Here is a 22,668-nt window from a genome sequence, read left to right on the forward strand (position 1 = left end):
ACTGAGGGGTAAAGTTCAGGGGGAGGGACTGAGGGTGGAGGTTGGGGGGAGGAACTAAGGGGTGGGGTTTGGGGGGAGGAACTGAGGGGTAAAGTGCAGGGGGAGGGACTGAGGGGTAAAGTTCTGGGAGAGGGACTGAGGGGTGAGGTTCAGGGGGAGGGACTGAGGGGTGGGGGTTGGGGGGAGGGACTGAGGGGTGGGGGTTGGGGGGAGGGACTGAGGGGTGGGGGTTGGGGGGAGGGACTGAGGGGTGGGGGTTGGGGGGAGGGACTGGTTGGTGGGGTTTGGGGGGTGACTGAGGGATGGGGTTTGGGGGGGTGGGTTTTGGGAGGGACTGAGGTGTAGGGTTTGGAGGGGTGGGGTTTGGGTGGTGGGAGTTGGGGGGGACTGAGGGGTGGGGTTTGGGGGGTGAGGTTTGGGGGGGGGGGGTTTGGAGGGTGGGGTTTGGGAGGACTGAGGGGTGAGGATTGGGGGGCCGATGAAGCATTCAGCCAACACAGAGCGAACTGGATACCGCAGCCCATTTCACAGTTGCTGAGCTAGTGGTGAGGAAACCCTTTGCAATCACACACCTGTATCATCCTCATCCTAACTGAGTAAGAAGTTTCTGAGAGTAAACATTTTTTTTCAGTAAATAAGACATTATTCCCAAATGTTATATCCTCTTGTTTCCCCCAAATCTCGGGGAGTGGAGGAATGTAGAAAAGGAATTGTGGTCCAATCAACAGGGAATGCACATGACGTCACACATTGTGAGGAATATCGACAGCACACGCTGGTGTGTCGGCCCTCTTCCCCTTCCTGAGAGGGAATGTCAGCAAAGTGATGGTGCTTTCAGTCAGCACCGTTTGCTCACTGAAGCCTCTGTCACCGAAGACTTGGCTCCGACAATTTCATGATCTGTACCGATCCAGTCCAGGGTTTTAGTTTCACCAACAAGACTACCGGCCCTGTCCACAGTACCAGAGTGATTCCGTGCCTGCCTAGTGGAGCCCGAGCAACATCCGGTTAGAGAGGGCGGAAGAGGCAGACAGTCAGAGAGTGAAAGAGACACGGAGAGAAAATAAAGAGTAGGAGCGAGAAAAAAAACGAGCCGCAGAGCGACAGTAAGAGGATTGGAAACAAAGCGAGCGAGAGAGAGAGTGCAGCGGAGAGCTAGAAGGAGAAAGACCAACATGGAAAGAGAGACAACAGCAGTGGGTTATCCTGGGGATCTTGCAGCAAGGGTTGGGGAACCAACATACGACCGCTTATCAGAATCTCACCGCTTCAGTCTGCCCGCTGCAGTGACACACATGCTGTTGCAACTCATTCTCACTCAGCCAAAACAAAAGCTGTGGTCACAAACAGTTTTTTTCTCCTGAGCTTCCCCCACCCTCCGCGGATCACCAACACTCCCCGCCCGCCTGGCAGACTCTGCTCCGCTATGCCGAGCCAGGACCCCCCTCTCTTGTTGCTCTCCAGGCTCGAACTGAAATGTGCTCACTGCCCACTTTAGGAGAAGCGAGACACTGTAGGGTAGCACTGCAGTAAGGCAGCACCGTTGTGATGTCATCAGCTCTGCCCTCCGGCCTATATCACAGGGACTGGATGGGAAGAAATAAAACGTTAAATAAAAGTCGGCAGGGATGGCAATAAAGGTGCCTCATCGTCAATTAGCACAATGGTATTTAACCAGGTCCAGGTGCTGTGAAACGTGAAGTGAGACCAACACAACAGATAGTATTGTTCTACTTTCTCCCTTCCAGTGAGAAGAATGTTCTTCCATGGTACTCCTTGGTGGGACCGTAAGCCTGTAATTGCGTTGTGTGCTGTACAATTCACAGTCCTGAACCTTTCCTTCCTCCTGGCTGCTTATGGTCCATCCTTCGCTCCACAGCTTGCAGTAAAAGTTCTGAGTACTGCTCGAGCAGGGCCAGGGTCTTCTCGTCTTCAAAGGCCTGGCGCCTCGCTGGGTGATTGCCGCCCGGGTCCGAAGCAGAGGTTGGCTGGCCCAGCCCTTGGGGAGATAGCCCGGGGCCTGCTCCTGGGTGATGGAGACAGTCCAATTCTTTCCTCACAGAGGAAAACGTTTCTGAGAGAACGGCAGCTATCTGGCAGCTCTCGTCTGAGGGGTCTTTGCTATCGGCTGCCTGCAAATACAGATGGATAGGAAGTATTAGTTACAAGGGACCGACCACTCCTGGACTGTGCCACCCTCTGAGCACCACTCCTGGACTGTACCATTCCATGAGCACCACTCCTGGACTGTACCACCCTCTGAGCACCACTCCTGGACTGTACCATTCCCTGAGCAATGAGCACCACTCCTGGACTTTACCAATTCCTGAGCACCACCCTGGACTGTACCACCCTCTGAGCACCACTCCTGAACTGTACCATCCTCTGATCACCTTTTCTGGACTGTACCACCCTCTGAGCACCACTCCTGGACTGTACCATCCTCTGATCACCTTTCCTGGACTGTACCACCCTCTGAGCACCACTCCTGGACTGTACCATCCTCTGAGCACCTTTCCTGGACTGTACCACCCTCTGAGCACCATTCCTGGACTGTACCATCCTCTGAGCACCACTCCTGGACTGTACCTTTCCCCGAGCACCACTCCTGGACTGTACCATTCCCTGAGCACCACTCCTGGACTTTACCATCCTCTGAGCAATGAGCACCACTCCTGAACTGTACCATTCCCTGAGCACCACTCCTGGACTGTACCATTCCCTGAGCACCACTCCTGGACTGTACCATTCCATGAGCACCACTCCTGGACTGTACCATCCTCTGAGCAATGAGCACCACTCCTGAACTGTACCATTCCCTGAGCACCACTCCTGGACTGTACCATTCCCTGAGCACCACTCCTGGACTGTACCATTCCCTGAGCACCACTCCTGGGCTCTACCATTCCTTGAGCACCACTCCTGGACTGTACCACACTCTAAGCACCACTCCTGGACTGTGCCATTCCCTGAGCACCACTCCTGGACTGTACCATTCCCTGAGGAACGAACACCACCTTGGACTGTACCATCCTCTGAGCACCACTCCTGGACTGTGCCATTCCCTGAGCACCACTCCTGGACTGTACCACCCTCTAAGCACCACTCCTGGACTGTGCCATTCCCTGAGCACCACTCCTGGACTGTACCACCCTCTAAGCACCACTCCTGGACTGTGCCATTCCCTGAGCACCACTCCTGGACTGTACCACCCTCTAAGCACCACTCCTGGACTGTGCCATTCCCTGAGCACCACTCCTGGACTGTGCCACCCTCTGAGCACCATTCCTGGACTGTACCATTCCCTGAGGAACGAACACCACCTTGGACTGTACCATCCTCTGAGCACTACTCCTTGACTGTACTATTCCCTGAAGAGTGAACAGCACACCGACTATCTTTTAGCTGCAGAACCTTTTTTTGCCACTGATCTGTGGATCTACTTGGACACATCTGGCAATGCCCGCAACTCTCACCGTTCGGTATAGGCTCAGCGCTCTCTCTAAGCAGCCCTGCAGCTCACTCGCCAGCAGTTTACAGCTCTGAACGCTGACAGCAGGACCTGGCAAGGAACAAGAATAGAAAGTTAATTACTGTAATTGCACGAGAGAGGGTACAGAGCAGATTTATGAGGATGTTGCCTGGACTGGAGAATTTTAGCTATGAGGAAAGATTGGATAGGCTAGGGTTTTCTTTGGAACTTTTCTTTGACTGATGAAGGGCCTGGATAGAGTGGACAGGAAGGACCTGTTTCCCTTAGCAGAGGGGTCAACAACCAGGGGTCATAGATTTAAAGTAATTGGTAGAAGGTTTAGATGGGATTTGAGGAGAAATTTCTTCACCCAGAGGGTGGTGGGGGTCTGGAACTCACTGCCTGAAAGAGTAGTAGAAGCAGGAACCCTCACCACATTTAAAAAGTACTTGGATGTGCACCTGAAGTGCTGTAACCTGCAGGGCTACGGACCAAGAGCTGGAAAGTGGGATTAGGTTGGATAGCTCTTTTTCGACCAACATGGACACGATGGGCCGAATGGCCTTCTCTATGCTGTAAATTTGAGTCTAAGTTACAATCAATTTATGTGGACAACACAAGCTCGCCACAGCCCTGACCCCTTTCAGGAAGAATATCTGGGCATATAGAAATCTTATAATCTTTAAATCTGACATGTATTCAACCAGCATTGTAACCCATGTATAAACTGACCGAAGTTGTACACCGTGAGAACACTAACCACTAGGTGGGAGACACTCCTAACCTGGACCTTCAGGTATAAAAGGGGAAGCTCCACCCACCTTCATCACTTGATTGCTAAGGAATAAAGGACAGGACACAGACTGACCTTCTCTTAAGCATGGGCCTCGTGTGCATTTATACTGTGTAGTAAGGACGTATCAATGGCAACAAGAAACTGGGATTTAAACCACGCGAGCATGGCCACTAGCAGAACAGACGAGAGGTACTGTATTAAGCAATGGTTGGGACAGAGATTCAACATTGTTAAAGCAGCACACAGTTCTCCAGGCAGACAAGGGCAGTCAGGCATGCCCCAACATGTAGTCGAACACTGAGGGGGAGTTCGACAGAGACAATGGCAAGCTGAACAGCGATTCATGCCATTGCAAGGGACAATGCGGCCAGTAATAGGGCCATCAACACCTGTTAATGGTGCACTCAAGGACAATAACAGGGGCAGTCAGGGACGATCGACTGGCAAGGGACCTTTTGTTTCAAACCGCAACTCATGCTGGAGGCGTGGAGGCATACATTCAGCCGGAGTTTGCAGAGATGAGCAAAATACCTGCAGAAATTGCAGAAATGGACACTGGGGGAAATCGCTGGAAGCTGAAGTTCAGCGAGTTCATGTGGAGCACGTATACAGTTCATACACCAGGACGCCACCGATAATGATGAAAGTGCTCCTCAATGGCATCCCAGTATCAATGGAGTTAGACACGGGTGCCAGCCAGTCCCTGATGGGTATCAAACAGTTCGAAAAGTTGTGGGCATCTAAGGCCATGAGGCCAAAATTATCGCCGATTGACGCACAGCTACGGACTTACACAAAGCAGATCATTCCGGTGCTAGGCAGCGCCACGGTAGTCGTGACCCACAAAGATTCGGAGAACAGGTTACCACTCTGGATTGTCCCAGGGGACGGTCCCGCACTACTGGGGAGGAGTTGGCTTGCTGTCATGAACTGGAAATGGGGCGATGTCAATGCAATTTCCTCTGTGGAGCGAGTATCATGCTCACAGGTCCTGGACAAATTTGACTCATTGTTTCAACCCGGCATTGGCACTTTCATGGGGGCCAAGGTAGTGATTCACATAAACCCGGACGCCAGGCCAGTACACCACAAGGCCAGAGCGGTGCCGTACGTGATGCGGGAAAAGATAGAAGGTGAATTGGACCGCCTGTTGAGGGAAGGCATCATCTCACCAGTCGAATTCAGTGACTGGGCGAGCCCGATTGTGCCGGTGCTCAAGGCGGATAGGTCGGTCAGAATATGTGGTGATTACAAGGCCATCATCAATCGGGTGTCACTCCAAGACCAGTACCCGCTACCGAGAGCAGAGGACCTCTTTGCGACGCTATCCGGTGGCAAACTTTTTTCAAATTGGACCTGACCTCAGCTTAGATGAACCAGGAGCTGGTGAGTGAGTCGAAGAAGCTGACCACCATCACGACACACAAGGGGTTGTTTGAGTACAACAGATGTCCATTCGGGATTCGCTCGGCCGCCGCGATCTTCCAACGAAATATGGAAAGCCTCCTCAAGTTGATTCCAGGGACGGTGGTTTTTCAGGACGACATCCTCATTACGGGTTACGATACTGAAGAACACCTCCACAACCTGGAGGAGGTGCTACGCAGACTGGACCGGGTAGGTCTGCGACTGAAAAAGGCGAAGTGCGTCTTCCTAGCTCCAGAGGTAGAATTCCTGGGGATGAGGGTAGCAGCAGACGGGATCAGCCCTACTGCATCCAAGACGGAAGCGATCCAGAGAGCACCCAGACCCCGTAACACGACGGAGCTGCGTTCGTTCCTGGGGCTCCTGAACTATTTTGGTAACTTTCTTCCCAAATTGAGCATGCTGTTAGAGCCGCTACACGTGCTCCTACGCAAAGGTCGCGAATGGGTTTGGGGGGACAGCCAGGAAAGGGCTTTTAATAGAGCACGCAATTTGTTATGTTCCAACAATCTGTTAACGCTATATGACCCATGTAAGAAACTTGTGTTAACGTGCGATGCGTCGTCCTATGGTGTCGGGTGTGTGTTGCAGCATGTCAATGCCAAGGGTCACTTACAGCCGGTAGCTTATGCCTCCAGGAGTCTGTCCCAGGCAGAAAGGGGCTACGGGATGGTAGAAAAGGAGGCGCTCGCATGTGTATATGCGGTAAAGAAAATGCACCAGTACCTGTTTGGCAGGAAATTTGAGCTGGAGACAGATCACAAACCCCTAATGTCCCTTTTGGTCGACAACAAGGCCATAAATGCAAACGCATCGGCCCGCATACAGAGGTGGGCACTCACGTTAGCTGCCTATGACTACACAATTCGGCACAGACCGGGCACCGAAAACTGCGCCGATGCACTCAGCAGGCTCCCACTAGCCAACACTGAGGGGGCTACCGAGCATGGTGCTGAGATGGTCATGCCTGTTGAAGCTTTCAGAAGCGAAGGCTCACCCGTGACAGCCCGTCAGATTAAAGTCTGGACAAATAGAGACCCGCTATTGTCTCTAGTCAAAAAATGTGTCCTGAATGGGGACTGGGCAGCCACGTACAGGGCATGCCCTGAGAAATTTAACCCATTTCACAGGCGCAAGGATGAACTCTCGATTCAGGCCGATTGCCTACTGGGGAAACCGCGTAGTCATGCCCCAGATGGGCAGAGAGGTGTTCATCAGAGAACTCCACAATGGGCACCCGGGCATTGTCACGATGAAGGCAATTGCCAGGTCACACGTTTGGTGACCAGGGATAGATGCAGATCTGGAACTTTGTGTTCGCAGGTGCAACACATGTGCCCAGCTGGGCCATGCGCCCAGGGAAGCCCCCCTTAGCCCCTGGCCATGACCCGCCAAGCCATGGTCACGCATCCATGTGGACTACGCAGGTCTTTTCATGGGGAAAATGTTTTTGGTTGTAGTAGACGCCTACTCCAAATGGATCGAGTGTGACATTTTAAATTCAAGCACATCCTCTGCCACGGTAGAAAGTCTATGGGCAATGTTCGCCGCCCACGGTCTACCGGACATCTTGGTCAGCGACAATGGCCCGTGCTTCACAAGCACTGAATTCCAGGACTTCATGGCAGGCAATGGAATTAACCATGTTAGAACGGCACCGTTCAAGCCGGCCTCAAACGGCCAGGCAGAACGAGCAGTGCAGATAATCAAACAGGGGATGCTCAGATTCCAAGGGGGTTCCCTACAAACCTGCTTATCACGCCTCCTGTTGGCCTATAGATCCTGACCACACTCGCTCACAGGGGTTCCACCCGCAGAGCTACTAATGAAAAGGACGCTCAAAACCCGATTATCCCTTATACACCCCACCATGAAAGAAATTGTCGAGAGCAGGCGCCAGTCACAATATCACTACCATGACAGGAATGCGAGGGCGCGATGTATTGATGTAAATGATCCTGTTTATGTCCTCAACTACGCTGCAGGGCCCAAATGGCTCGCAGGCACTGTGGTTGCCAAAGAGGGAAATAGGATTCTGGTAGTTAAACTTACCAATGGACAAATCTGCCGCAAACATGTGGATCAAACAAAAAGGAGGTTCAGCAACCCCATAGAAGAAGCAGAGGAAGAACACGATATAGAGTTCACTCCACCACAGGTGACCAAACACCGGAACCAAATGGAGGAGAGCCCAGTCACTGTGGGCAGTCCGGACAGGTCTGAGGCACTGCAAACAGCAGACACTCAGGCCAGCGCCCAACAACCGGAGCCCCAACTCAGGCGCTCTACAAGGGAGCGTAAACCACCAGAGAGACTCAACCTGTGATCCCAATAAGACTTTGGGGGGGAGGTGATGTCATGTATTCAACCAGCATTGTAACCCATGTATAAACTGACCGAAGTTGTACACCGTGAGAACACTGACCACTAGGTGGGAGACACTCCTAACCTGGACCTTCAGGTATAAAAGAAGAAGCTCCACCACCTTCATCACTTGAGTGCTAAAGAATAAAGGACAGGTCACAGACTGACCTTCTCTCAAGCATGGGCCTCGTGTGCATTTATACTGTGTAGTAAGGACGTATCAAAATCCTTAGAGCAAAGAAGGTTAAAGGGAGACTTAATAGAGGTGTTCAAAATTGTGAAGGGTTTTGATAGAGAAATAAGGAGAAACTGTTTCCACTGGCATAAGGGTCAGTAACCAGAGGGCACAGATTTAAGGTCATTGGCAAAAGAACCACATGAGAGATTATTTTACGCAGCGAGTTGTTGTGATCTGGAATGCACTGCCTGAAAGGGCGGTGGAAGCAAATTCATAGAAAATAGGTGCAGGAGTCGGCCATTCGGCCCTTCGAGCCTGCACCACCATTCAATATGATCATGGCTGATCATGCAACTTCAGTACCCCATTCCTGCTTTCTCTCCATACCCCTTGATCCCTTTAGCTGTAAAGGCCACATCTAACTCCCTTTTGAATATATCTAATGAACTGGCCTCAATAACTTTCTGTGGTAGAGAATTCCACAGGTTCACAATTCTCTGAGTGAAGAAATGTCTCCTCATGTCTGTCCTAAATGGCTTACCCCTTATCCTTAGACTGTGACCCCTGGTTCTGGACTTCCCCAACACCGGGAACATTCTTCCTGCATCCAACCTGTCCAATCCCGTCAGAATTTTATATGTTTCCATGAGATCCCCTCTCGTTCTTCTAAATTCCAGTGAATATAAGCTTAGTTAATCCAATCTTTCTTCATATGTCAGTCCTGCCATCCCAGGAATCAGTCTGGTGAACCTTCGCTGCACTCTCTCAACAGCAAGAATGTCCTTCCGCAGATTAGGAGACCAAAACTGTACTCAATATTCAAGGTGTGGCCTCACCAAGGTCCTGTACAACTGCAGTAAGACCTCCCTTCTCCTATACTCAAATCCCCTCGCTATGAAGGCCAACATACCATTTGCCTTCTTCACCGCCTGCTGTACCTGCATGCCAACTTTCAATGACTGATGTACCATGACACCCAGGTCTCGTTGCACCTCCCCTTTTCCTAATCTGTCACCATTCAGATAATATTCTGCCTTCCTGTTTTTGCCACCAAAGTGGATAACCTCACATTTATCCACATTATACTGCATCTGCCATGCATTTGCCCACTCACCTAACCTGTCCAAGTCACCCTGCAGCCTCTTAGCATCTTCCTCACAGCTCACATCACCACCCAGCTTAGTGTCATCTGCAAACTTGGAGATATTACACTCAATTCCTTTGTCTAAATCATTAATATATATTGTAAATAGCTGGGGTCCCAGCACTGAACCCTGCGGTACCCCACTAGTCACTGCCTGCCATTCTGAAAAAAATAATTCAACAGTTATTTTCAAAAGGGAATCGGATAAATACTCGAAGGGAAATAATTTGCAGGGCAGTGGGGAAGAGGAGGGCAGTGGGACTAATTGGAGAGGCCTTTCAAAGAGTCGGCACAGGCACGATGGCCTGAATGGCCTCCTGTGCTGTATCATTCTATGATTCTATCCCAGCATGTCCATTTCACAGTCCAGCAGCTAAGGTCAATGTTATTAGTCCCCTCCCTCTCGAGCACTACCAGGTAAGGGGATTTGTTTTAATAATTCGCACAATTTGAACAGACTCATTTACAAGAAAACAGAGTAAAAGGAACCAAGGGGTGCAGCAGAAGTGAACACCAGGATGAGCACTGCACCTCAATGGGCAGAATCCTGAAGCATGGTCTGCAATGGTCAATCACGAGGTTAGAAATACAAAAACTGTCGCAAGGCTGAAGAGCAGAAGATTGGAACAGAAGAGGCAGCAGCTAGAGCTCCATTCATACCTGGTTCCTTTTCCAAAGTCTTCTCGGGCACACAAGGAGGTGTTGCTGGTGTTGGTACAGTTGCTATTTGGCCACTTGCTGCTGGAATGTTGTGCAACGAGTCTGAGACTCCTTTAGTAAGTCTGGTACACCTGGGCTCAGAGTTAGCAGACGACCAAGCAAAAGACACTTGCTGACAAGGAGATTTAAGAGACGCCCCGACTTGCGATTCATGGTGACAGTGAAGCGGGGGCTGGAGTTCCAGCGGAGTAGCTGTCTCCTCTCTGGGTGTGGACGCATTGCTGCTCTTTCTCTCCAGGCTGTCCCTCGGAGTGACAGGCCCATCGCCCAGGGGAGACCTCCATTTTGTCCCACCTCCGGCGAAAGCAGGCAGCTTGAAGGGCTCTGTTGCACAGGAAGACTTCAACTTGACCGGCGGCGAGAAAGAAGTCAAAGAAGGTCTGTCGGGCAGTGGTTTAGGCAGATCGAGGAAGAGGTTAGCTCGAGTGCCCAGAGTTAACTTAGCCTGAGAGCTATTAGTGGGCGACATTGCTGGGCCTCCAGGCTGCTGTAACAATGGCTTGGGGCTTGTGGTCTCTCTCCAGCTCTGCTTAATCATCTCCTGTTTGTGGGAGATTTCATTCACAACGTCCACGGTAACCAAAGGGGAAGTCCGAGGCGACATTTCCAGAGATTGCCCACCAACACTGTTTTCTGCCGTGGACAAATCTTCGCCATTCTCAGTCAAGTTCAGGCAGTCTCCCATTGAAACACTGCGTGACATTTTGGCCATGGAGCTGGTAGTTGGGTTCATGTAGGATTTCTGTTTGGTGCTCTTTCCCTGAGTGCTGTCCTTTGCCAGTGATGCTGATGGGGCATCCACTTTACTGGGGGCTAAGGGTAACGTCCGCCGTTGAATGGGCCTGGTGTCTTTCTCAGTTACAGTCAATGAGTGAGAGTGCAGCTTGGCAGATGTGATTACAGCAGATGTTGTATCCGTTGAATAAACTAAATGGAACAAATACAGTGAAAATGAATAATCTAAAAACAGGAATAACTAACAGGTTTAAAAAGGAATCAACTCTAAACCATTCTCATTACCGGATTATTCTCATCAGTGCAATGGCCTCATCATAGCTCTCGCCACGTCATGGAGGAACCACTGTCTCCTCATTACTCAGAAAATGTTCTCAGCACAGGAGTAGAGGAGCCTCAATACTGAGGGATCCTTATCACTACAGGACCCTCGTCATTCAGGTTTCTCCGTGAGGATAGGAGCCTCGATACCAAGAGATCCTCATCAATCTGGGAACTCTAATACCGAGATATCCTCACAGTGCGGGACCCTCAATATCGAGAGATCGTCACAGTATGGGACCCTCAATATCGAGAGATCCTCATCAATCTGGGAACTTCAATACCGAGATATCCTCACAGTGCGGGACCCTCAATATCGAGAGATCGTCACAATATGGGACCCTCAATATCGAGAGATCCTCATCAATCTGGGAACTTCAATACCGAGATATCTTCACAGTATGGGACCCTCAATATCGAGAGATCGTCACAGTATGGGACCCTCAATATCGAGAGATCCTCATCAATCTGGGAACTTCAATACCGAGATATCTTCACAGTATGGGACCCTCAATATCGAGAGATCCTCACAGTATGGGACCCTCAATATCGAGAGATCCTCACAGTATGGGACCCTCAATATTGAGAGATCCTCACAGTATGGGATCCTCAATATCAAGAGGTCCTCATAGAATGGGACCCTCAATATCGAGAGATCCTCACAGTATGGGACCCCCAATATCGAGAGGTCCTCATAGTATGGGACCCTCAATATCGAGAGGTCCTCATAGAATGGGACTCTCAATATCGAGAGATCCTCACAGTATGGGACCATCAATATCGAGGGATCCTCACAGTATGGGATCCTCAATATCGAGAGATCCTTATAGTATGGGACCCTCAATATCGAGAGGTCCTCATAGAATGGGACCCTCAATATCGAGAGATCCTCGCAGTATGGGACCCTCAATATCGAGGGATCCTCGCAGTATGGGACCCTCAATATCGAGAAATCCTCACAGTATGGGTCCCTCAATATCGAGGGATCCTCACAGTATGGGATCCTCAATATCGAGAGATCCTTATAGTATGGGACCCTCAATATCGAGAGGTCCTCATAGAATGGGACCCTCAATATCGAGAGATCCTCGCAGTATGGGACCCTCAATATCGAGGGATCCTCACAGTATGGGACCCTCAATATCGAGAAATCCTCACAGTATGGGTCCCTCAATATCGAGGGATCCTCACAGTATGGGACCCTCAATATCGAGAGATCCTCACAGTATGGGACCCTCAATATTGAGGGATCCTCACAGTATGGGACCCTCAATATCGAGAAATCCTCACAGTATGGGTCCCTCAATATCGAGGGATCCTCACAATATGGGACCCTCAATATGGAGAGGTCCTCATAGAATGGGACCCTCAATATCGAGAGATCCTCACAGTATGGGACCCTCAATATCGAGAGGTCCTCATAGTATGGGACCCTCAATATCGAGAAGTCCTCATAGAATGGGACTCTCAATATCGAGTGATCCTCACAGTATGGGACCCTCAATATCGAGGGATCCTCACAGTATGGGACCCTCAATATCGAGAGATCCTTACAGTATGGGACCCTCAATAAGGAGGCTCATAAGCTGTGAGGCGCCAAAACAAGATGGTCACCCAGCAACAGCCCACCCGAGAGATGACTGAACTCAAGAATCGGCCAACACCAAGACTTCAAATCATGGTTGCCCTGTTACAACACAGAACTATACCTTCAGTTCTATGCTACTAGACTTCTAAGGTTAGATCCCTTCTCATCATCTGTATTGAGAACAGAAAATGAACATGTTATATGTTCTCCGGACAGCTGGCATCAGAGACACATTTATACAGCAGAGGTTTCTTTGCAGTAATTCTTCCTTTGGAGGGTTCAAATCAAGAACGAATCAAAGCACTAGGACATCCTGAGGTCATAAAAGGCGCTATATAAATGCAAGTTATTTCATTTTCTTTAATCAACTTTTCTTTGGTGCAAGTATATCTGACTATCTCCTTTCTTCTTACCTTCATGAATCAGGTCATGGACAGATTGGGATTTCCTCATGGATGGACTTGGTGACACAGCTGGGCTTGGGAGTGCTGAGGATGACTGCCCCTTTGCTGTCCCGATTAACACCTTACGTGTTTCCAGAGCCAGATTTCGTTTCCTCTGGGTGTACATCATTCTGACAGACACTGGCTTATCTGGAACAGTACTGGACTCTGGTCTAGGTGGTGCTTTCACTGGGGTAGAATTCAACACTGAAAAGACCTTTGATGTGAGCTGCAGAAAAACAAGATCAGAAAAAGTAAATCCTTAAGAAACGTATTAATCCATGGGGATGATGTATGGCTCCGGTTTTATGTAGAAGCCAACTTTTGATGTTCTGCTCTTAACCCATTCAACTGAACCTATCTTAAGATCACCATCAGAGTGATTCACCTTAACATCTCCATCAGAGTGAGCCCACATCAACATCTCCATCGCAGTGACTCATCACCAACATCTCATACTGGCTAACTCATTGCTAACATCTACACTGAAGTAGCTCACCATCAATAGCTCCATTGATGTGGCTCGCAACCAAGATCTCTACTGGAGTGACAGTATCAGCACCTCCACTGAAGTGTTTCACTGACAACATCTCCACTGGATTGATTTACCGCCAACCTCATCTCTTGTGTGACACTATGGTCTGTCTATCACGTACTGCTGGATGGGGTATGAGTGTGGCAGTAATAAGTTGTCTCTTTAAATGCATTATTTTACATAATCTGAAGTGACATAAAAACATGGTGGGCGATTTACACGTTCTTCTGGGAACAATTCCCTGCATTTGCAATTAATTGGTAGATCAAACATAGCAGAGAACAAAGACGCAGATTTTGATTCATAGAATCACAGGGGGTGAAATTGGGGTCATTTGCGTCTCCCATTAGCGGGACTTCTGCGCCTAGCGCAAACTCTCGCACCTTGAGAGAGTTACCGCCCCCAAACAGGTGCACCCGGATTTCTAGGCCATAGAGTCCTACAGCACAGAAGGAGGCTATTCGTCCCATCGTGCCTCTGCCTGCTAATCCCTGTAGCCCAGCAGATTTTTTTCCTTCAAGTATTTATCCAATTCCTTTCTGAAAGCTACTATTGAATCTGCTTCCACCATCCTTTCAGGCAGTGCGTTCCAGATCACAACAAGTCGCTGCATAAAATAATTTCTCTTAATGTCCCCTCTGCTTCTTTGCCAATTAACTTAAATTTGTGTGCCCTGGTTACCAACCCCTCATAATTGTGAACACCTCTATCAAATCTCCTCTTAACCTTCTCGGCTGGAAGGAGAACAACCTTCTCCAGTCTATCCATATAACTGTACACTCTCGGCCCTGGTACCATTCCAGTAAATCTCCCCCTGCACCCTCTCCAGGGCCTTGACTTCAGAGCGGGATCGGTATGCTTATGGAAACTGTAACTGTATACATGAGGAAAGATGCTGGGGAAATCCTAAATGTAATGCAGTACTTACATCATCATTTCTGCATTTTACTGCCTCCTCTTGCCTCTGTGGTGCTTGCTTCCTGCTCTCACTCTTCACTTTGAAGACCTCCTCACCTTGGTGCTCAAAGTTAGAGACAGGAAATGTAAGCTGATTGATTCCTGACTCATCATTCTGGAGGAACTTGGAGGTAAGTTCTGGCGAGTTTCTGAAAACATAATAATGTCAACAGCATGAGTACATTTCCAAGTAGGATGTTGGGGGTTTCACAATATATGAGGGAGGTAGGTCATTTGCTATAATTTTTGGCAAACTCATTAAGCTGTTCACCAGCTTCTGGTAGTTGATCCCTGTCCAGATGACGAGATAGCTTCAGTAACAGTGCTGGACTCCTATACAGAGAGCATGGACGATCCACCAGCAGAGGGTTGGATTGCTGTTTGGGGCACATAGTAATTCAGTGGTACGGCTGCCAAATTTCCATTCAGACATATATTATTTCTAAACGCTGCATGTAGGAATCCAATCTAGGATATCTAGTAGTGCATTGGGCTACCATTCAAAGGGCCTGCAAGTCCAATCCAGAGGCTATGATGGTTTTAACAGGAACGCATTTGTCTCTTTGTTAGAGGACATGATAGCCCCTGCAGATGAATAACAGACCAAAATTCAACGAGTACTGAAGTAATGAATGGGTAACCCATTCAGATGGCTCATGTGTTCTACAGTACAGGACTCTCAGTTACAAGGCTCAGTGACTCTACGGTAGTGTTGGACTCTCAGTTACAGGACTCTCTGATTCTACAGTAGAGTCAGTTACAGGGCTCTGTGACTCTACGGTAGATGACTTGATAGATATAACCTCGGGTCTCTGATTCAGATGTTCTCAGGGCTCGGTGAAGAGCTCGGTGACTCGACAGTAGTGTTGGACTCTCAGTTCGAGGGCTTGGTGACTCTACGGTAGATGACTTGATAGATATAACCTCTGGACTCCGATTCGGATCTTGTCAGGGAGCTCATTAGCTCGATCAGTAATGCACAGGACTCAACTAGCTGTCACCTGTTGAAAACTGCATTCTGAAGTGTTATAAGAACAAACACTCCTTCCCTCGCCATGGGCTTGATTGTCTTACTCATTATGGAGAGAATTTGATTTTACTAAATCGCAGTTTCACTTTAGAGCTTTTTAGCTTCATATTATCTGTGCTGCTGTTAATATCCTTTTGGCAATAGCATTGTTCAGTGTCAGGGGACAATTCAGACTGATGGTTAGTAAATGGTCATTAATAGTAGTGACAATGCTCATCAGAAGAAAGCTGAGCAAACAGATGGTACTCAAGAACTGCCACTTCAAAGCTCTGAGGAGTGATTCACTCTGGCCAATCCATAACCAGCAGTTAGGAGAGGTCTGAGTGCCATATGGAAGGACTCTTCCACTGTAAAGTCCTGACCCTGCAGTACAGACTCACACGAGGCACATAGAAACATAGAAACATAGAAAATAGGTGCAGGACTAGGCCATTTGGCCTTTCGAGCCTGCACCACCATTCAATATGATCATGGCTGATCATTTTTGCAACTTCAGTACCCCATTCCTGCTTTCTCTCCAGACCCCTTGATCCCTTTAGCCGTAAGGGTCATATCTAACTCCCACAAACAGCATGAGATAATGACCGGATAATGTTTTTTTTTAAAGTGTTGTTGGTTGAGGGATGAATATTGGCCCAACATTGCTTAGATCTCCCCTGCTCTTCTTCCAGTAGCGGCTGTGGGATCTTTCACGTCCACCCCGAGAGAGCAGACGTCGGTTTAAACATCTGAAAGACAACTCAATATATGTGGCTCATCCATCACCTGGCTCTTCTTCAAGAGTGACCCTGGTAATTGAGAGCATTGTCTAGCTAGACCACTGAAGGATGCGTGGGTGGGGGTGGGGGGAGGGAGGAAGAATTTTCAGCCAAGCCCCATCCCGTCATGGCATTTATCCAAATGCACTTTCCAACAGGGCCACCAAACAATGAACAAGGGGGACCCCAGGCAGATTTTCCCCGCTCCCACAGCCCAGAGACGCCAAGGCCGATCGTGGTGATGTATCGCTGCCCCGACTGAAACCAGTAATTTCTCACACGCTTGGATTACAATTTGGGAACTTCCTAATCTCTTAAGTCTGACACTTTGAGATTCACTTAATCATTAAATCACTGAAACAGGTGATCTGGTGATTTATCTCGTTGCTGTTTGTGGGAGCTTGCTGTGCGCAAGTTGGCTGCCGCTTTTCCCACACTACAACAGTGACTACACTCCAAAAGTACTCTCTGACACCTCCTCCTACCTCCCCCTGGACCATGACCCCACTACTGAACATCAAGACATCATTTCCCAGACCGTCACTGACCTCATCTTCTCTGGAGATCTTCCCTCCACAGCCACCAACCTCATAGTTCTCCAACCCCACACAGCCCGCTTCTACCTCCTTCCCAAGATCCACAAACAGGACTTCCCCAGTAGACCCATCGTTTCAGCCTGTTCTTGCCCCACAGAACTTATTTCTTCCTATCTCGACTCTATTTTTTCTCCCCATGTCCATGATCTTCCCACCTACATGCTGAAGTCAAGGTCACTCAGGACCTGCACCTTTATTTCACAGCTCTGGAATGCCTCACTTGCCTGAGACCTGCCTTTATATACCTCTGTGGGACAGGTATGCAGTGTCTCCTGCAAATGCACCCCTGGTGGTAAAGTATGCTTGTGGTTGTTACAGGTCATATCTAGTTACAGTCATGTATAGCATGGTAAGATACAGTTATATACAGTGGTGTGAGATACATGACATCACCCTCCCCTAAGATCTTATTGTCTTTCTAGGTTCAGTCTCTCAGATGGTCTACGCTCTCGCGTGGAGCGTCTTAGTTGCGGTTCAGTTGTTTGCTTTGGTGCCTGTTTTTCTTTCGGTGTGATTGCTGGTATCTCGCCTGGGCTGTCTGTTTCGTTCAGTATGATTGCTGGTATCTCGCCTGGGCTGTCTGTTGAGACTGCCCTTTCCTCAGGTTGTTCCCTCTGTCGGTCCACCAGGTATGGTGTGAGTTCCACATTGTAGTCTGCCTCTGGTTCTGCAGTATTGTTGGTGAATCTACTTTTGACTTGGTCTACATGCCTCCGGCAGGTTTGGCCATTGTTCATTTGTACAACCAGTAGCCTGTTTCCTTCCTTGCCTGTTACTGTCCCTGCAAGCCATTTGGGACCCCTGCCATAGTTTAGCACAAACACTTTGTCCCCTATCTCATTCCACCTCCCCCTCGAATTTCGGTCATGCTACTCAGTTAGCTTCCGGCGCTTTGCCTCAACAATTTCATGCATTTCTGGGAGGATTAACGAGAGCCTAGTCTTTAGGGTCCGTTTCATCAATAGTTGCGTGGGGGGACCCCCAGTCAACGAATGCGGACGAGATCTGTATGCCAGCAGCAGTTGCGACAGGTGGCTCTGCAGCGTGGGACCTTGGATTTTAAGCATGCCTTGTTTAATGATTTGCACTGCTCACTCTACCTGGCCATTGGAGGCCGGCTTGAACGGTGCCGTCCTAACGTGATTTATGCCATGGTCACTCATAAAATCTTGGAATTCTGCGCTGGTGATGCACGGACCATTATCACTGACCAGTATGTCAGGCATTCCGTGCGTTGCAAACATGGTTCTAAGGCTCTCCACAGTGGTGGAGGTAGTGCTCGAGTTTAAAATGGTGCATTCGATCCACTTTGAAAATGCATCAACGACAACAAGGAACATTTTGCCCATGAATGGGCCCGCATAGTCTACGTGCACCCGCGACCACAGTTTGGTGGGCCAGGGGCTCAGGGGGGCCTCCCTGGGGACATTGCTGAGTTGGGCACAAATGGTGCACCGTCGGACGCAGAGCTCCAAGTCCGCTTCAATGCCAGGCCACCAGACGTGGGGTCTGGCTATGGCCTTCATGAGAACGACGACCGGGTGCTCGCGGTATAGCTCACGGAGAAATGCCTCTCTGCCTCGCAAAGGTATGACTACTCGGCTGCCCCACATCAGGCAGTCTGCCTGTAGTGATAGTTCATGCATGCGCCTATGGAAAGGTTTGATCTCCTCGGGGCAGGCATTGCGAGCCTCTGCCCAGTCACCAGTTAAAACACATCTTTTGACTAAGGATAACGAGGGTTCGCTGGTTGTCCAGGCTCTGATTTGGCGAGCCGTCATGGGTGAACCTGTGGACTCAAAGGCATTGATTGCCATGACCATCTCACAGTCCTGTTCGTCGGATCCTTCCGTGGTCACCAGGGGTAGCCTGCTAAGCGCGTCGGCACAGTTGTCTGTGCCCGGTCTGTGCCTTATTGTGTAGTCGTAAGACGCCAGCATGAGTGTCCACCGTTGAATGCCGAAGCTTTGGCGTTTATTGCCTTGCTCTCGGATAGCAGGGACGTGAGGGATTTGCGAACTTGGCCCCGAAAAGGTATTGGTGCATCTTTTTGACACTGTCCACGCACGCGAGCGCCTCCTTCTCCACCATAACGTACCCGCGCCCCTCCCGCGAAAGTGACCTGGAGGCATAAGCAATGGGTTGTAATTTACCCGCACAATTGACATGCTGTAAAAGGCACCCGACCCCATATGCTGACGCATCACATGTAAGAACTAGCTTTTTACCTGGGTCAAAAAAAGCCAAAACACTGTTGGAACATAGAAGGTTGTGTGCCTTATTGGGCGTCCCCCCAAAACCAATCGCACCCCTTTCTGAGTAGCACGTGGAGCGGCTCCAGCAGCATGCTCAAGTTCTGCATAAAGTTCCCAAAGTAATTGAGTAGCCCGAGAAAGGCGCGCAGTTCCGAGACATTCCGGGGCCTGGGTGCCAGGCGAATTGCTTCTGTTTTGGACTCTGTTGGGCGGATTCCATCAGCGGCAATCCTTCTGCCCAAAAATTCAACCTCGGGCGCGAGAAACAGACACTTGGATTTCTTAACTCATAGGCCTACCCGATCCAACCGCTTTAGTACTTCCTCCAAATTGCGGAGATGGGAGTCGGTGTCCCTGCCCGTGATAAGTATGTCGTCTTGAAATACAACCGTCCCCGGGATGGACTTGAGCAGACTCTCCATGTTGCACTGGAATATGGCAGCTGCCGACCTGATGCCGAATGGGTATTGATTGTACATGAAAAGGCCTCGATGTGTGTTGATGGTGGTGAGTAGCTTAGACTCTTCGGTCAGTTCTTGCGTCATGTACGCAGATGTGAGATCTAGTTTTGAGAAAAGTTTTCCTCCAGCCAATGTGGCAAATAGGTCCTCCACTCTGGGCAGCGGGTATTGGTCCTGTAGGGAGACTCTGTTTATGGTAGATTTGTAGTCCCCACAGATTCGTACGGATCCATCAGGCTTCATGACGGGGACGATGGGACTTGCCCAGTCGCTAAATTCCACAGGTGATATAATGCCTTCCCGCAGAAGCCTGTCTAGTTCATGTTCAATCTTTTCCCTCATCACATAAGGCACAGCTCTAGCCTTGTGATGGACCGGTCTAGCATCCTGTGTGATGTAGATTTTAACTTTAGCCCCTTTGAAGGTGCTCACACCTGGCTGAAAGAGATGTTCAAATCGACTTAGAACTGTTGAGCAGGAGGTCCGTTCCTCTGACGACATGGCGTGAACATCATCCCATTTCCAATTTAGTTTTGCCAGCCAGCTTCTCCCCAGCAGTGCTGGGAGATCTCCGGGGACAATCCACTGGGAAAGTCGGTTCACTGTCCCTTTGTGTGTGACTGAGAGCATGGCGCTGCTAAGGACTGGGACGATTTCTTTGGTATTGGTCCTTAGTTTGGTGTCGACCCTTGTGAGTTTTGGTCTGTTGCTTTTGTGCGGCCACAGCTGTTCAAATTGTTGAACGCTCATGAGAGATTGACTCGCTCCCGTGTCCAGTTCCATGTTGACAGGTATCCCGTTGAGTAGGACCCTCATCATTATTGGAGGCGTCTTGTTGTAAGAACAGTGGCCATTGATCGTGTTGACCCGCTGTACCTCGGTGTCCTGGGCACTGTCCCCACCGTCTTCTGGTCCACTTTCCGACCCTTCCGATTCGTATATCAGCCGAGCTGCTGTTTTTCTGCACATGCGGGCCAGATGCCCTGTATAGTTGCAGTTTCTGCAAACGGCATGCTGAAATCGACACCCCCTTGATGAGTGCCTTCCCCCACATCTCCAGCACAGACCGCTTCCATTGTTTCCAAAGGATGAGCTGCATCTGCCTGATCTCTCTTGAGCTTCTCTCAGTTTATAGTTGATTGCTCGCATTGTGGGTTGATGAGGTGTGAACGGCCGTTCATGTGGCACTTGATGGCTTCTGGCGCCACTGCCTGCTGTTGAAGGCCTGCTCTCCTGCCTTTGTCTGTGTGTGGGGGTAGCGGCTTGTTTCACGCTGTGAACCCCTTGTTCCGATGTTTCGTTAGTTGTCGTACATGCAATATAGATCAACCTCGTTTCTTCTTCTCCTGCCAAGAATGTCTGTGTGACCAGTGCTGCTACCTCTAGGGTCAAGTTCTTGGTCTCGATGAGCTTTCGGAATATGCCAGCGTGGCCTATTCCTTCAATAAAAAAGTCTCTCAGTACTTCTCTCCTTAGTTCATCGGAGAACTCACATAAACTAGCCAGCCTCCGAAGTTCCACCACAAAGTCGGGTACGCTCTGGCCCACACAGCGTCTGTAGTTGTAGAACCTGTGTCTGGCCATGTGTAGGCTGCTCGCTGGCTTCAGGTGGTCTCTCACCAGTGTGCTCAACTCTTCAAACGACTTGCTTGCTGGTTTCTCGGGTGCTAGCAGGTCCTTCATTAAGGTGTATGTTTTCGAGCCACAGCTGGTCAAGAGATGGGCTCTTCTCTTGTCTGCTTTATCATCGCCCAACCAGTCTTTGGTTACAAAGCTTTTCTGGAGCCTTTCTATAAAGTCCTCCCAATTATCTCCAGCATTGTATTTCTCATCTGAGCCGTTGGTAGCCATTCTGTGGATTCTGTGATCCCGTAACTCATCGCCACTGTAAAGTCCAGACCCTGCAGTACAGACTCACATGAGGCACATGTTGAAGTCAAGGTCACTCAGGACCTGCACCTTTATTTCACAGCTCTGGAATGCCACACTTGCCTGAGACCTGCCTTTATATAACTGTGTGGGACAGGTGTGCAGTGTCTCCTGCAAGTGCACCCCTGGTGGTAAAGTATGCTTGTGGTTACAGGTCATATGTAGTTACAGTCATGTATAGCATGGTAAGATACAGTTATATACAGTGGTGTGAAATACATGACATCCACAAAGTCTCTATTTTTGCCCTTATTTCTTTTCAACCTGTCAGCCGCAGCTCAGTGGGTAGCAATCTTGCCTATGAAGTCAGTAGGTTGTGGGTTCAAGTCCCACTCCAGTAGACTTGGTTGACACTCCAGTGCAGTACTGAGGGAGTGCTGCACTGTCGTGGGTGCCGTCTTTCGAATGAGATGTTCTCAGCTGGACGTAGAAGATCCCGTGGCATTATGTCAAAGAAGATCAGCAAATTTATCCTCGGTGTCCCGGCCAATACTTAACCCTCAATCAACATCATTAAAACAGGTTATCTGGTCATTATCACATTGCTGTTTGTGGGAGCTTGCATAAGAACATAAGAAATAGGAGCAGGAGGAGGCCATGCGGCTCCTCAAGCCTGCTCCGCCATTCAATAAGATCATGGCTGATCTGATCTTGGCCTCAACTCCACTTTCCTGCTCGCTCCCCATAACCATTGACTCCCCTGCAGTTAGAAAATCTGTCTATCTCCACCTTAAATATATTCAATGACCCAGCCTTCACAGCTCTTTGGGGTAGAGAATTCCAAAGATTCACGACTCTCTGAAAGAAGAAATTCCTCCTTATCTCTGTTTTAAATGGGCGATCCCTTATTCTGAAACTATACCCCATAGTTCTCGACTCCCCCACGAGGGGAAACATCCTCTCTGCATCTACCCAGTCAAGCCCCCTCAGAATCTTATACATTTCAATAAGATCAACTCTC

At 49.4% G+C, this 22,668-nt stretch overlaps 1 protein-coding gene across 1 annotated transcript in view; it reads right to left on the reverse strand.

The window, feature by feature from the left end:
* Positions 1-228: 228 nt before the first annotated feature.
* The window catches only part of mapkbp1 (mitogen-activated protein kinase binding protein 1), a 284,611-nt gene continuing 262,171 nt past the window's right edge, over positions 229-22,668 (reverse strand). The window contains exons 23-27 of the mRNA XM_070878826.1: positions 14,650-14,827; positions 13,157-13,415; positions 10,040-11,026; positions 3,477-3,562; positions 229-2,132 (exon numbers count right to left, since the gene is read on the reverse strand). Of these exons, the coding sequence (XP_070734927.1) occupies positions 1,821-2,132; positions 3,477-3,562; positions 10,040-11,026; positions 13,157-13,415; positions 14,650-14,827 (1,822 nt within the window). The 3' untranslated portion in view covers positions 229-1,820. The remainder of the gene's footprint in view (positions 2,133-3,476; positions 3,563-10,039; positions 11,027-13,156; positions 13,416-14,649; positions 14,828-22,668) is intronic.

The sequence above is a fragment of the Pristiophorus japonicus genome, chromosome 4 (assembly GCF_044704955.1).
Source record: "Pristiophorus japonicus isolate sPriJap1 chromosome 4, sPriJap1.hap1, whole genome shotgun sequence".
Lineage (NCBI taxonomy): Eukaryota > Metazoa > Chordata > Chondrichthyes > Pristiophoridae > Pristiophorus > Pristiophorus japonicus.